The sequence below is a fragment of the Gadus chalcogrammus genome, chromosome 19 (genome assembly GCF_026213295.1).
Source record: "Gadus chalcogrammus isolate NIFS_2021 chromosome 19, NIFS_Gcha_1.0, whole genome shotgun sequence".
NCBI classification, from domain to species: Eukaryota; Metazoa; Chordata; class Actinopteri; order Gadiformes; family Gadidae; genus Gadus; species Gadus chalcogrammus.
The window spans coordinates 16367705-16383673 of NC_079430.1; the positions used below are offsets into that span (position 1 = coordinate 16367705).

Consider the following 15969-nt stretch of genomic DNA (forward strand, 5'->3'; position numbering starts at 1 on the left):
GACTGGTAGAGAACGCACTGCTGTTGTAGATGACGGGTAGTCTAGCAGTTAGGCTGTTTGACTCCCGGCCAAAGGTTCTAGGATTGATCCCCAATGGCTGCCGTCTACTCGTAACGTTGACCACTTGAGCTCTCAAAAATGGAAGGTGGAATGGTCTTGTGTTGAATCTTAAGGCAAGGCAATGCAACTTTATTTATATATCACTTTTCATGCACAAGGCAGGCTCAAATTTGCGACGGAGTATAGGGCCACACATGAAGATTTTTTTTTTTTTGCCGTGACGAGATTAAAATCGACACGTCGACTCTAATCTCGACATGCCGAGATTAAACTCGAAATGTCGAGAATAAAGTTGAAATATTATTGTCGTCTTTAAAGTCTACATTAAACTCGAAATGTCGAGGATTGAAATTAGTTGGGAGAGATAGCAAGCGCTCCACAGGGCCTGCACTGAATCCCATGGCTTGTGTGGATAATTTGGTAAAATTGTATTTCAGAATTGGGTTTAACAATAAAGTGATCCTCGCAGTTTTAGCGCAGAGCCACAGTGTGGTGGATAGTGTAGGACGCTGAAAAGGTTGTGCGGAAAAAATCGTCTGTTCAGGAGGAGGACCTGAACAGACATGTTAATTTACTAGTCGACGTGTCAACTTTAATCTCGTCACGGCAAAAATATTTTTTTTCATCATGTGTGGCCCTAATACTCCGTCGTACAAATTGCTTCACATTGAAACAACGTCATGAAATAAAAAGAAATAATAAAAGAAAATAGATAGGTAAAAGAAAACCACAAACACACCAAATGGTTGACCATTCACAGCCCATACCTTCCGTCCGTTCCCAGGTGGGCCATGGAGAAGCTTGTGCGGTTCCTGTTGGCGTTCCTCGCCCTCAAAGCGACTTTGGCCAGCCCCAGATTCTCCCGCCAGGCGGAACTGGACACGTACGACGACACCAACTACGATGTGGATATAGAGAACCTGGAACTGGAGAACCAGGATATGTACGACTACGAGGAAGGCCTGGGGGAGAACCCAGAGGTAAGATGCATTGTGGGAGAAGGGGGGGGGGGGGGGGGGGGAGGTTGACAATCAGATGAGGGGAACCGGCCGAGAAGATTTCATTGACCGTCAAGATGGAGTTGAAGCAGTTGCATTGGAATTGTGCAACAAATTCTTTCTGTGGATGACTGGGAGAAATGTTCCTTTCCATTGGCCTGTCCTGATTTGAGGAAATAGCAGCACGAGTACTGATAGGACTCTTAACTGAGCAGGGTGGGGATTCATACCTAAATGTTTTGAGCTCCCACATGTCACCACGCTCTGCCGGTCCTGGGTGTAGTCTGCTAAGCCAGTGCTGCTAAACTTAAGTCAATCCTGTGCCATTTAGGTTTTCTGCAAATTTTGGAATTGCTTTTATTCATTTCTTTCCAGTACCGTCCACTCATACTGTTTCTTCACTAAAAGGGCAAACACATTTGTTTCGTTATGAAACCCAGGGTTGATGTGGGCCACGTGTCTTCTTAGGTTCAGTGAGTTAGCGCGCTGGGCAGCCGGTGCCAGTGTAGACACATGCTTCTGGTCTTCAGTCGGCCCACCATGGCGGCCAGAGTATGCTTCTGCCGTCCGATGTGCCAATCTGGAACCCGGGTACCCGGGCGGAATATCCATTTGTCTGCTCCAATGAGAAATTGTGTTTCTTCTTTTGCCAACTGCACGAAACTCCGTGTGAATATTTATATTCATGCTGAATATAAATATGAAGTAAACATTTACTATATAACTCTCCGACCTACTGGAAAAGTTAACTTTAGGTTGGAGAGTTACCATTTTTTAAATAAAGACAAAGCTTATTCAACCTAATTTAACACAAACATGAGTTGAACACGCATTTGTGTGCGCGTGTGCGTGTGTGTGTGTGTGTGTGTGTGTGTGTGTGTGTGTGTGTGTGTGTGTGTGTGTGTGTGTGTGCATATAATCTAAATTCAAAATCTGAAAGGAGTTAAATCACTACTATTTAGGTTAGGAAGGCGAAAACACACCACCTTCCCCGTGCCCAAGGAAATAACCAAGTGCATTGTTCGGTGGTCCCAGCCCCCAAGCTCCCACTGCCATGGTGAAGCCTATAGGGACTGGACTGGGTCCTCTCCAAAGAACTGACGAGGCATAGCAATAAAATAAAAGCAGGATAAAAAAGCATTCTGGCCGAAGCCTATTGCCAGGAGCAGTATGCCAGATACACATGCCCTAAATCAGGCCACGATGTGGCAAGCATGCACTGTGGCGTTTGGAATGGATATTGGTGTATTAGGGCCAAGACGTTGTCCAAGATGGCAATCAGGCAACATTGTGGCGGTCAGATGTTTCAGGAGACATCCAACAAGCCGTTCCCTCGAAGCTCCATGCAGCCTTCCAAACACCCGCGCCCCGGCCTAACCAAATACAGGGCAGCGTCTCCTACTGCAGGACCAACTCAGACTGTCTGATGGATCCGTTCCCCCTCAGACACTCGGGTTCGTGTGAACATCGTGACTGAACTGTTCATACGTTGAGGCCAGCATCTCAACCACCATCCAAAGAAAGCGTTCGCATGGCGTTTTTAGTTTGTCTTAAGATGTGCCGGAACGACTCGTTTCAAAGGAATTTGCCAAGAGATGTGGGTATTTGTGCAAGGCTTTAGTTTATTCAAAATGTCACGGGAGATGTTCGTGTTTTGTGAGAGACGGACGCGGGATACGGTGTGTGCGTCCCGTGCCGCGCCGTACACTGAGGCTGGAGGCTTCAGTCATAACAGAGGTGGTGATGGACGGCGTGCGTGCGTGTGTCCTGCACGCATCGTCATCCCTTCTCCTTGACCCCACCCTGAGAGGGGGCAGAGGGCAGAAGAGACGGAGGTGGAGGGGCAGGGGCTGGGGACTTAATTAGTGTGCTGATTGATAAGTCTGTCAACATATGTGAATGTATACACACACACACACACACACACACACACATACACACAAACACCCACACGCATGTCAAGAGTCAGGGTAGAAATGAGCAGATGATGAGATGGCTGTGGTGGCTGGAATGCTGAGCCTCCACTTCCACGCCTCCAACAGATCTTCTACACTCTCTCTCCCCCCTCTCTCCCTCTCCCATATCCCTCCCTCCCTCCCTCCCTTCCCTCCCTCCTTCTCTCTCCCTCTGTCCCTTCCTCCCTCTCACCCACTCTCCCTTTCTCTTTCTCCCCCTCCCTCTCTCCTCCTCTCTCCTCCTCTCCCCCTCCCTCCCTTTCTCTGTCCTTCCCTCCCTCTCTCCTTCTCTCCCTCCCTCCCATGCGTGTGTGTTTAGACAAAGACCCAGAGCTCATTTCATCCTTCAGCCAATAATCGTATCGCTCTCCGTCCGCCCGTTACTGTGCAACGTCTAAGGAAGCCTGTCCTTAAACATGAACCTTCAATCAAATTGCAACCGCCGCTGAAAAGATTGGTCATTTGGCCACAATGCGAATACATGTGAGCGAATCTTATTTATTTATCTATTTATTTCTTAAAACCCAGAGTCATTCTACAAGCCACAAACGTAAGTTTGTGTCCGCCATCTTAGAAGCGTCTCTGAGCTCTAAGGTGGAGATGCAGAGATGCAGTGTCCCTCAGGGATGAAGGGCAACATGTGTCCCTTCAGAACGCTGTACATGGATGTCTCCTTCCTGAACATCTGCATGTGGCGCAGAGAGAACCGAGGCACAACCCTGCAGGAGAACCGGTTGCTGGGTGAATGATACAGTGTGTGAACAGATGCATAATGCCGTTGGGCCTTTTCACGATGAGAGATGAGGTTTTAACTGGCAATGAACTGTTGGACTTTGATAGTTGGGAAATGTATAAATAGGGAAAGGGCAACAAAATATATGTCGCACAAATGTGTTTTTATATGTGTGCGTGAGTGTGTGTTTGTCTGCTGTGTGTGTGTGTGTGTGTGTGTGTGTGTGTGTGTGTGTGTGTGTGTGTGTGTGTGTGTGTGTGTGTGTGTGTGTGTGTGTGTGTGTGTGTGTGTGTGTGTGGTGTGTGTGTGTGTGTGATCATCTAGCGAGCGCTCTTAAAGCTTCCCATTCAAAATCAAAATGTTGTGCATTCTCTGCAGCCGCCATGCTGTTTCCCTGAAGACTGTTTCTGTATTTTCGGTAACCAGCCTTTGGCCTCTCCTTCCCCCTTGGGCCTTGGTGTTTACTTTGGGAGGAGGGGATGGGAGAGGGGAGAGGGGAGCGACAGGCAGAAACCTCGGTCGCAACTCGTTTTCAAAGACCCACCTTGTTAGATTTCAAATGGTCTCTGCCAAGATTTTCGTTTAAGATATCTGTTCATTGACACGATGTGTCAATGGAATAAAACTAAACTGCTTTCAGTTGTTTGTTTTTTGTGGTCGTTTTTGGTATAGAACAGGATGCTTGAGGTAGTTGGTCATATTTGTTACCTTGGTTGTTTGTAGTCGGTTATCTCTGAGCTGCTGGACAGCTTACTACTGTGTTTGAGAGTGCAGCATTGAAATGTGGAGTCTGTCTTGCTACCATGAGTGTCTTGGTTCCACAAGGACCATTCCCGATTTTGAGAGCTTCAATTCAGCATGTGCGTGTCAGGTATTGCCTGTGTTGGTATGTGGGGTTTCACTGCCCTCGGGTGGACCATGATAGAACTGCACTAATTGAATATATGTGCATAATGGCCACATCCCGGTGTTCAAGAGAAAAAAACGTAACTTATTTGCATGTCGACACCTAAAACATCCATAGTCGAGCCCATTGAGGCAGTTTTTTAATGATAGAGCACACGTTAAGCCATACGTAGATACGATAGGCGCCAATATTGGTATTTTCCGTCATAAATTGCTGTGTTTTGAATAGTCATGTGATGTATGGACGATCCTCAATGTATGTGGACTGTTTATAGTGAGTCTTTAAAAAATTATGACTTTTTTTTCCAAACATTTGGGAGCCACGTATTTTAAAGATTGACATTCTACTGCCCCCTCCCGGTAAAGTAAGGTAGCTGGAGAAATTAAGTCTAACAATAGTTGACACAAATCTAAACTTGACTAATTGAAGTGGTCGCTGGAGGGCAACTCGTTTCTGGTTAGCAGCTGTACCTTATGATTAGATAGTAACATTAACATCAAAGTAGAAAGGTCTACCCAGACTTGTGCCCTGAACGGTTTGGCGTATAATCAGCAAGATACCTTCTGCTATAAACCACACAGAGACCGTTTTGGGATCCTAAAACATTCAAAATCCCCCAAGGAGAGGCCCCGTCCCTGAGGTGTAGAACAACAATCCCTTTGGATCCAATCGATACGATGATGGTTTTACAGTTAACCTTGGGCTAAACGTTCCCTTTGGAAGTTCTTACAGGTTGGCTGGCTCTGTGGCTAACCCCGCTGGCGCGCTAACCATGAAGGAAAGACACCTTGTAGCAACCAAGCTTTGATAGGACCTTTGTTCCAATGCTGGGATATCCCAAAGCCTAGTGCCACCAACCGTAATACAACTACATTTCGAAAAACAATCCGTTTTGGTCAACCAATTTAAGCTAATCATTGTGTTCCAACTAACCAAAACGGCCGTCCAAAACCATCCACATTAATCAGCCGGCTTCTCTGCTCTACTCACCCCTCAGATGGAGATCGGAACCGTGCCTCCACCGGACCACAGCTACCCCTCACCCGGAGCCTCCTTGGAGGAAGAGGAGGAGGAGGAGCGGGAATATGAAGAGGAGATGCCCTTGAGAGCAAAGCATGTGCAACAGGGCTCTGGGGACTCGGGAGTGCTCATGGGTCCCAACACACAGAAAGGTCAGAATGAGTACATGCCGTTCTAGACCCAACCGCCCCAGAAGTACCCTGATTTTCAGTTTGCCCTGTATCGGCAAAAAAAAACGGGGGGCAAGTGGTTTCCAACGCAAGGCGAACGTGGCGAAAACAAGAGTCACTCGTGGTAGTCTCTCAACGCCCCGAGGCACAACCTGCCCTGAGAAAGGAATCACCACCCCTCTCCACCATTCACCTCCGTTTACATGTGCATGAGTTCCATTTAACTAGCCGCCATTTGGTTAAATGTGTTCATTCGTGTTGTTTGTTGTCACCTAATATAAGCCACCTCATCACCGTCATCATCCCTGTGAACCGACCGGTCACCGGTGTCTCTGTGTGTGTTCTGACCTGTCTGTTTATTAACACCTAATCTTGTCTCTAACAAGAGGAGGAGCTTCGTCTGACGCCCGTTGACACCCTTCATGTCTCCGGGGACTTCGGGGGCTCGGTGGGGTCCGGTACCCCGGGCGCGCCTGGGGCCTCAGGGTCTGGGGACTCGGGGGCTCCTTCCTCCGCGGGCTCCTCGGGCTCCGGAGACCTCGCCTCTGGCTCCGGAGGTTCTGGGGCCCCCCTCGCCGGATCGGGGGATCTCTCGGGCTCAGGGGGCTTCCCGGGGTCCGGTGGTTCCGGAGCGTCCGGGGACCAGCTTGGTTCCGGGGGGTCCGGGGTCGCAGAGACCTCCGGGGACGCCCTCCTGGGCTCTGGGGAATCAGGGGACGTCTCCCTGGCCTCCGGGAGCTCCGGAGACCTCCTCGGTTCTGGAGGATCAGGGGATGTTTCCTTTGTGGATCTCCTCTTGGGCTCTGGAGGGTCAGGGGACGTTCTCCTGGGCTCTGGGGGCTCAGGGGACGTTCTTCTGGGCTCCGGGGGGTCCGGGGAAGTTCTCCTGGGCTCTGGGGGCTCAGGGGACGTTCTCCTGGGCTCTGGGGGCTCCGGGGATCTGCTCCTGGGCTCTGGGGGCTCCGGGGATCTCATTGGTTCAGGGACCTCTGGGGATCTCTCTGGCGAGTCTGGGGACGTGGACGTTACCTTGATATCTGGAGGTTAGTACCTGAACCTGTATGAGTAGACCAGAAGACTGGTAGTTGGTAATAATGCCAACCACCAGTCTAAAAGAAAGATAATCAGTTGGGTGTAGTTTTAGGCCTCTCTTAACATCCTGTTTAATTTCATTAATCTCATTCAATAATTAACCTGATTGACTTATTCACTTGTCATGTTTTCTTTATAAAGTTCCATTTAACTACTTCCCTGCTAAACGTGGTTAAATGTGGTTGACCTGTTATCATTCTGGCTATCCTAATGTCACTCATCTGTTCCTCACCATCACTAATCCCCCTGTGTTTTCTGTCAGCCATTACTCCACCGTGGTGTGATTCCTCCACCCACTCACCCTAACATGTCTCCTAATCCCACCCCCTTGGCTCTAACAAGGGGAAGAGCTGCCCCTCACCCCCGACACAACTACACCCCAGGAGGCCTCGGGTTCTTCTGGGGAGTGGTCAGGGTCTTCCGGGGTCGCCTCTGGTGGCTCTGGAGACGTTGGCGAGTCTGGAACCTCTGGGGCCTCTGGCTCTGGGGACGAACCCGGGGTCACACTGATCCCGGACATTGATGAAGGTCAGTACCGTAGGACAAACCTGTGCCGAGGTAAACAGGAAGTAGAGTACGGAAGGCCCGAATTAAAATAAACCGATTACGATCGAGACTGAAACCGTTACCCGTACACTGACCATTTCAACCAGTTAAATATTTGTTTTGCGACGATTGCACTACTTAAATTGACCCGCCTTCAAAAGCGTCTTAATGCGTAATCATAACATTTCATAATTGTCATTGTCTATAATGCATAATCATAACATAACATTTCATAATTCATTTGAATAACACGTCAACACCCCTTTTTCGCAGTTGACATCCATCCATTGCCTGAATGGGGTTCTCATACCACTAATGCTACATATGTGTGCTACTCATCTCTGAGGCAAACAGCCGCCTGGTTGCCGGTCTAACCTTATCTCTGTAACACCTAATCTTGTCTCTAACAAGAGGAGGAGCTGCTTCCAATTAAACCAGATACCCCTCAGGAAGGTACTGGTAGTACGGATGGCTCCGCCATGCCAGACCCCGAAACCACGGTAGCTCCCGTAACTACGGTAGCACCCGTTGAGACTGAAGAGCCAGAAGTTGACTGGCGAGGTCAGTAATGGAAACAACGTTGACATGACGCATCTGCTCAATCCACATCAAGATTACAGCTCTGAATCTAATGAGGCATTAGATTTAAACTGTAGCCTCCAATTGTGACACTGAAGGGTACATTTCCAGGAATCAATGTGTGGTTAATTTTGATGAAGAAGATCCATTTGAAAGAGTTTGTGTCTTAAATCCTTGTTCTGAATGCTGGCTGGGTTGGGGGGAACTGAAGGCAGCTGCTGAGTGAATAAGGCCCCTTACATTTCATTGTCTAATGCTCCCCCAGTACTGTAACTAATCATGTCGTGAATGTGCCCCAGGTATGCCCACATGTCTACTGTGTACATGCCTCGGTACTTCGGTCTACTGCGATGACATGAAGCTGGACAGCATACCGCCCCTCCCCAAAGAGACAACTCACTTCTACGCTCGCTACAACAGACTCACAAAGATCCACAAGTCCGACTTTGCCTTCATGAGTACGTTTGGAATGTTTGTGTTTTGACATGTTGCTAGGTAACCAAAGTGTCGGGATGACATGTGTAGGTGCATGGGATTGTTCGGTTTAGCAGGACAGTCTATGGGTTGGGCGGTTTCGGGTTCGAACCTCAATGTCTGCAGCTCACCTGTACGCATCATTGAGCAAGATAACTTAAGCCCTATGAGCTCATAATGACATGTATATTAACATGTCAATATGTATATTGACATGACATTATTTGATATACTTCTTTACACATGTGCATAGAAATAGATCATGGCAAGATTTGTGCATGCAATTAGACACACCGCTTGGTGACCAAATGAATCAGTATCGAGATCATTAACTGTGGACAGTGTCTCGTATCGCGTCGGCAACCTGTCTGAACTCCCGCTCCCATCAGGCAAGCTGAAGAGGATCGACGTCACGGCCAACGACATTTCGTCCGTCGACGAGGGCGCCTTCTCAACGCTGCCAGCGTTGGAGGAGCTGGTGATCAGGGAGAACCACGTCTCGCAGCTGCCCGCCCTGCCGGTCACCATGACGCTCATCGACGCCAGCCACAACGAGGTCGACACCAGGGGCATCCACAAGGAGGCGTTCAAGGTACGGCCCACTGTTTAGTCCCATCAGGGCATCTCGTCCCTAATTGGTTCAAGGACTCCATCTTTCCAGCCAATAACAGGTGCGTGATGCAACACTGCTCAATGGTGGACCAATCCGGAAGGGAGTGCGTAGAGAGGGAGGGGATGTATTTTGAGTTGCTTATTTTCTAAATATTGCTGTTCTGCTCTTTTCTTCACTCTTTAAAATGCTAAAAAATGGCATGCAGCCCTCTGATCTCTAATGATCATGTTCCATATATTTGCCTTGTTTGTTTTCAGGATATGGCTGGACTTCTGTACTTGTACCTGACAGACAACCACCTTGATTACATCCCTGTGCCTCTACCAGACAGCCTGCGATCCCTGCATCTCCAGGTACTCCCTATTGTTAGATTGAATAATGGCTCGTGACAAGAAGGAACTGGGCCCGAATGTAAAGGTTGATGTGTGGCAGTTGATGTAAAAGCTATCATTGCAAAACGAGCTTCAAGAAAGGTGGTGGCTACACATCTCATGTGGAAGACCAGACGTACGCATCTTCCAAGAAAGATGTTTTACATAATTGTAAGACTAATATAATAAAATGGTTCTTATAACCTTGCAATAATTGTGTTTCAAATTAGCCTAATGTACACTTTAGGTTTCATGCCTAATCATAACCATTCATGAAATGAATAACCTGTTTAATCTTAACTGTAGATGTGAACGTGCGTAAAATCCAATTTGAACCAGTCAGACCGATGTATAATAGTGAAAATCAATATATATGTATTTGGTAAAGTACCTGTGAAGATATTGAAATTAGGGCCCGACCGATTTATCTGCCTGCCGATTTAATCGGCCGATTATAGCCTTTTTGAAAATAATCGGCATCGGCCAAAAAGACGCCGATTACAACAGATTATTATTTTTTTAATGTTATTGCGCTTAGTATCCTGCAGATTGCGCTCCTACTCGCCTAGCTAACTAACAACTTTGGCTGGAGTAAAAAAGAGGAGATTGAATTTTACCGTACAACATGAAAGCACGCTCGCTCAGGCAGCTGCGCGCTCACCTCACCAATGTACACAAGACGCGTTGTTTGAGCATGTTGTGCCTGTTTTTCTTTAGGTCCCAGGCCATGTTAATTTGTTATACTGTAGACTCTAACGGTGAGACCATACTGCTCAGCACGCACGTGTGTAGTCACGAGCGCAGCACATTGGGAGTTAGTTATTTATTTTACATTTTACATTACATTACATACTCATTTTTGACGGTAAATGTATTCTAAAACACTCAAAGGTTCTGCATTCAATTCACATATCGTCCAAAGTGTTTAAAGTATATTTAAGGTATCAAAAACTACGTTTTTATAAGCTTTTTTTTTTTTTTTTTTTTTAGTTTTTTTTTTTTTTTTAATCGGCCGATTAAATCGTAATCGTATTTTTTCTCTGAAAATAATCGGCATCGGCACTCAAAAATCAATATCGGTCGGGCCCTAATTGAAATCTCTGGCAATCAACTCATCGATTACATCCAATTAATCTCACATTGCGACCTGTTTCACACAAACAACCATAGGAAGTTGCATTCACACACACACACACACACACACACACACACACACACACACACCACACACACACACCACACACACACACACACACCCACACACACACACACACACACACACACACACACACACACACACACACACACACACAGGCGCCCCCCGGTGGCTCACCAGGTAGAGTGCGTACCATATATGCTCCGTCCTGAACGCAGCGACCCGGGTTTGAACCCTACACGTGGTCATTTGCTGCATGTCTTCCCCTCTACCTCCCATACCTTCCTCTCTATCCCACTCAAAAATAAAGGATAAAAACGCACACATATATCTTCAACAACATCCTGTGCTTTCTCCCTCGGCCCCTCAGCGGAATAACATCCAGTCGATGCACGAGGACACCTTCTGCAATCTGCAAGACTTCAACTACATCAGGAACGCCCTGGAGGACATCCGCCTGGACGGTAACCCCGTCAACCTCAGCCGGACCCCGCAGGCCTACGTCTGCCTGCCCCGCATCCCCATCGGGGCCCTCGTCTGAACACACACACACACACACACACACACACACACACACACACACACACACACACACACACACACACACACACACACACACACACACACACACACACACACACACACACACCCTCTTGCACAACATCTCCCATGGAAACATGGGAACACATGCATAGACACACACACACAAACACACACACATCTCTGAACCCAATGAATCACACAGACACACACACCCAAACACACAAAATAATGCCATTACCCCCAACAGATCGGCAACATCACGTGCAGCCGTTTCATGAAACACTAACGTCCCGACTTATGTACAACTTGTATGTTTCAAACACGACACACAATAAGACGTTAACTATCGCCAACGTGCCCACAGGGTACGGTGGTCATGGTTCTCACACTCTGGTGGTTAAGAACACAGTGGTAGTGTGTGTATAGGAAATACACCTCAGCTCGTCAAAACCTGTACGGCACATTCAATCGTGAACCCACACCCACAGACACACATCACAAACACACACACTAGCTGTTTTCAGAAGCTAAACTGTTCCACAACTTGGTAAAGTTGATAAGTACACTAGCTGACATTCAGAGAAACCTGTTTTAATGAATGACCGCGTCGGACAGCCGGTATGTTTCTGCATCCTTTCAACACCGGTTCACAGAAACAGAAAAGGAAAACCGGAAATTGTTTAAATATGTTTGTTTTGTAAAGAAGTTATATTATTAATATTAATGAGAAATCGAACACTTTAAAACATGTCCATTATGCTACGATAGACGTTTTGAGGCTGGAGCTCAACGAAATTGAGTATCTAGTGCAATAAAATAAGCATTTAAACACCATCACCTGTTGTAAAGTCTGTACTGTAATATAAAAATATATATATTCAGAAAAAGCTTCTTTTTTTTTTTTTACATGAACTGCAATATCACAAATGGTGATGATTTGAGCATGCAATACAAAAGCCTATAAATGTGACGTCACTTTGTAGAGTCTATTGTTGGATTGAGGTCGGGGATAGTAGGATGTGGGGGGGTGATGCACAGACCGTATCAGCTTGCTATTGTATGCTCTCTGTATGGAATAACCACATTTGAATAAAGTTGTTTGATTATGACCTCTCCAAATGTTGTGGGGTGGCTCAACGTTTTCATTGACATCATACAGGGGTCCGAAACAAGGTGAAGTAAAGATAATACGGTGAAAACAGCCTTGGATCAACCTAGCAAAGTGGTCATGACTTTCTCTTCTGACTTCTTACACAACACCCCCCCCCCCCCCCCCCCCCCCCCCCCCCGCCCACCGGTCTCTATGCAGAAAATGATATGTTGAACCCATTCAAGGGTGATACCCACGTTTTAATAAAGTGGTTTAATGTGACCTCAAAACCCCAGGGAAACAGCGTTGCACTAACTTCACAAATCCAAAAAAACGGTCTTGTAGACGCGCTGCTAGAATATCCCCAAACCAAACCAGTCTTCTGTGTCCCGCGGAATCCCTCCGGGTTTGCTTTCAAAAGTTTTCCACCAGCTTCTCAAACAGGTCCAGGAAGCGCTCCCGCCGCTGTAACGTTCCCGCGTCCAGACCTCCGCCGTTGTCCCCGCCCTCCTCCCCCACCCCCCCGTCCGCCTCGACCCAGCCGCCGTGACTGTTCCCGTGAACGTCGCCGTCCATCCCGCCGTTCACCCCGCCGTTCACCCCGCCGTCCCTGGCCGGCCGGCCCCGCCCCCTCTCCATGGCCAGCCTATCGCGGCTCAGCTCGGTGCGTTCCCTCTCCAGCACGGCCCTCTCCCGCGCCAGCAGCGCCTTCTCCCTCTCGACGGCCGTCCTCTCCCGCTCCAGGGCGGCGCGCTGCCGCCCGAGACCCGCCTCCTCCCGCTCCAGCCCCGCCCTCTCCCGCTGCAGCCCCAGGGTCTCCATGGCGACCAGCTGCCGCTCGCGCTCCATCAGCGCTCGCTCGCCCTCCAGGGAGACGCGCTCGCTCTCCAGCGCCAGGCGCTCGCTCTCCATGCCCCACGAGGCGCGCCGGAGCTCCACCTCCTCGTCCTCCTGCTGCTCCTCGCCGCTGTCCAGGAGGGAGACCTCGATCTCCGAGGCGTACGCTCCGCCCAGCGGGGGCGGCCGCGGCGGTGCTCGGGGGTGCTCCCGCCTCCTCTTGTACGGGAGGAAGTCGGCATCTTCGTCGCTGGGGGGGAGGGCGATGATGGGCGCGCTGCTGTCCAGCAGGCCGTGCATGGCGTTGTCCATCAGCTTGAAGCCCCACCAGGCGGGAGGGAGCACCGCCCCCTCGGGAGGGTACTTGAGCTCCTGGAGGAGGGGGGGGGGGGGGGGGGGGGGGAAGAGAGAGAGAGAGAGAGAGAGAGAGCGAGAGAGAGAGAGAGAGAGAGAGAGAGAGAGAGAGAGAGAGAGAGACACACAGAGAGAGACACAGAGAGAGACAGAGAGAGAGAGAAAATTAAAATTTGACTTAAAATGTTTGCTTGATATGATATCATTATGTATGTGAATTATGGCCCCCATTGCACTCCCAGCCCTCCCCTGAAGGAGGGATTCCCCCCTCTGCGTTCCTTCTCAAGGTTTCTTTCTTGATAATCATGTTTTTCCTTGTCATTTGGGAGGCTAGGGGTTAAGGGTTGTCATACACATGTAGCCCTTAAGAGAGCAACTATGATTAACAGCTTTACAAATAAAACAGATTTGACTTGAGTCCGTGTTTTATGGTTGTCAATGAAGAACACAGATAAAGTGAAAACTGTGACACTATATTGCTGTTCAATGGATCATATATTTTCAGAAACTAAATTCAAACCTTGTATCTCATCCTCATGTTGTCCCATTTCTTGGCAGCCTGATAGTAGTTAAGTTTGGTATGCAAGCCCATGTGCTTTAGGATGGCCCTGCAACGACAAGAGACAACAGAGACATGTTGATGTGTTAGTAAAGGAGGAGAGATGGACGATGTTGTACAACTGTAGGCATCTCCATCAGTATTCATTCAGGGAGACACACTAAATCACAGTGAGGTTCATCAATGTTGACAAATATTTGTATTACATTACTTAGTTCATTGGAGGATTGTTGTTGTTTTTACCATGAATGTTATTCTTAACTTGTTGAACTCACCTCCATCCTTTCATGCATTCGTTTTTCTTTCCAGAGAAGTAAGCCCTGTTCGTCATCCTCAGCTTGACCATCGTCTCGATTTCTGAAGGAGTCACTAGAATGAGAGAAAACGAGTCATGTTTTTATACAAATCACTTTAAAATGGGCAGAATGTGATAAATACATAACCGACAGGATCAAGCGTGAAACAGCAATGCAAACAGCAAATCAACTAGTTGAGTAACATTAAAATAATGACGGGTTTCAAGTCGGCAAGGAGGCTTCGCGATGAGGACTAGGCGGGACTAGTAGAATAGGGGACTAGCAATGAGGACTAGAACACTTGATAGGTTCCCTATTTTTCAAGTGTGTATCTTTGGCCAAATGTGAGTCTGCTACTTACATCTGTAAGACGTGTCCGAGCTGACTGCGCTATTGCACGTTGTTTCTAAACAGTCCAGATCCATATTTCATTGATTTTGTTAAAAATTCTCTAAAAAACAAGTTGTCTTCATTCGAAGGGAAGAAAGAAGCTGCTTGGCGCTTACTCCCTCGTTCTTCCCTCACGTTCTCCACCACTTCACTCTTGCCCGACTTTAGGAAGGTATCCATGTTGTAACACTACCCCCTACTGGACGGGAGGGGGAAGATGTCAACGACAAACAAAAAGTACTTTTATGTTCGTCAATATAATAGTAGAAATATATGGAATAATATCTTAATTCTTTAATGGAAACTAGTTTAAGCTACATCAATATATCTCCGTATATAGTTTGAGCAGTACCATTAGAGAGCGCTGGGGTGCCAGCAGCCAAATGGTATCACTCAGATTGTATTATAATACCCATCTACATAAAATCAGTGGTGTTTAGGTTTCATAAACATACGGGGCTTAGCCCAGACGGAAAATGAAAATGCTAAAATTATTTGTATAATTATATGCACATTTTTTCAGAATGCTTCACCTAAATAAACAAAATACGCAGTTTATTATGCTTAAAATAGCTACCTGACTGCTTTGCTGCTTATCCCCAAAATCAAGTTATTTCAGAGTAAAATGAATACAAGTGATAAAGACCTTACATACACACGCACGGATCTGACTTGGGATAGAAAAGGTTAATTGATTCACTTGAGGTGGTAAAAGGTTATGTTTGTAAACTGTTTATTCTCTTGCCAGAAGGACTAGCCTATAGGCTAGTTATAAATTATAAATATTTGTACTTTTATTTAACCAAAAAATTATATTCGGTTGCTGTCCTGTTGCTGGAGGCAGAGTTATTTGCAGACAAACTAGACCAGCCCATGAACATATTAAAATGTAAATACAGACCTTCCTGTATAATTAAGGTGTATGACAGCTCCCTCTGCTGGACAACAGTCTCACACCAAACAACATTTTCCGTTTGAACGAACGTAGCTATAGTACATTGATGTGAGACGGGTTGGTGGATTGAACGTGTTGTAGTAGCAGAGAATGGCCTGCGGGGCAGTATGTACATTATTAAATGCATGAATAGGCTTAAATTTAGTAGTAATATGTAGGTTTCATATTTTTACAAAATGGAAGATGTGAACATTGCTGAATAACAATCATGTATATTAAATGTATTGCAGGAGTTTAGCTTGACATTAACCAAGTTGAAGGACAAATAAAT

At 47.2% G+C, this 15969-nt stretch overlaps 2 protein-coding genes across 2 annotated transcripts; one reads left to right on the forward strand and one right to left on the reverse strand.

Moving 5' to 3' along the window:
* The first annotated feature begins 752 nt into the window (after positions 1 to 752).
* On the forward strand, positions 753 to 11257 carry epyc (epiphycan). Its single transcript, XM_056579056.1, has 9 exons — positions 753 to 1040; positions 5651 to 5825; positions 6230 to 6886; positions 7278 to 7463; positions 7893 to 8042; positions 8360 to 8518; positions 8924 to 9126; positions 9405 to 9500; positions 11045 to 11257. Exons 1-9 carry the CDS (start codon positions 852 to 854, stop codon positions 11213 to 11215), a joined length of 1986 nt encoding a protein of 661 aa, XP_056435031.1. The 5' UTR covers positions 753 to 851; the 3' UTR covers positions 11216 to 11257.
* A 1464-nt stretch (positions 11258 to 12721) lies between these two features.
* Positions 12722 to 14976, reverse strand: si:dkeyp-38g8.5 (uncharacterized protein LOC568385 homolog). Its single transcript, XM_056579037.1, has 4 exons — positions 14715 to 14976; positions 14333 to 14426; positions 14019 to 14106; positions 12722 to 13516 (listed from the first exon to the last, which is right to left on the reverse strand). Exons 1-4 carry the CDS (start codon positions 14776 to 14778, stop codon positions 12722 to 12724), a joined length of 1041 nt encoding a protein of 346 aa, XP_056435012.1. The 5' UTR covers positions 14779 to 14976.
* Between the last annotated feature and the right edge of the window lie 993 nt (positions 14977 to 15969).

Bases quoted from the DNA above. Each gene is read 5' to 3' on its own strand.
- si:dkeyp-38g8.5 (XM_056579037.1), bottom strand. From the start codon at position 14,778: ATGGATCTGGACTGTTTAGAAACAACGTGCAATAGCGCAGTCAGCTCG. The intron at 14,107-14,332 runs GTGAGTTCAACA...TTGTCGTTGCAG, and splicing joins GAATGCATGAAAGGATGGAG to GGCCATCCTAAAGCACATGG. The intron at 13,517-14,018 runs GTTTGAATTTAG...CCCCTCCTCCAG, and splicing joins ACATGAGGATGAGATACAAG to GAGCTCAAGTACCCTCCCGA.
- epyc (XM_056579056.1), top strand. From the start codon at position 852: ATGGAGAAGCTTGTGCGGTTCCTGTTGGCGTTCCTCGCCCTCAAAGCG. The intron at 7,464-7,892 runs GTCAGTACCGTA...GTCTCTAACAAG, and splicing joins GATCCCGGACATTGATGAAG to AGGAGGAGCTGCTTCCAATT. The intron at 9,501-11,044 runs GTACTCCCTATT...TCGGCCCCTCAG, and splicing joins TGCGATCCCTGCATCTCCAG to CGGAATAACATCCAGTCGAT.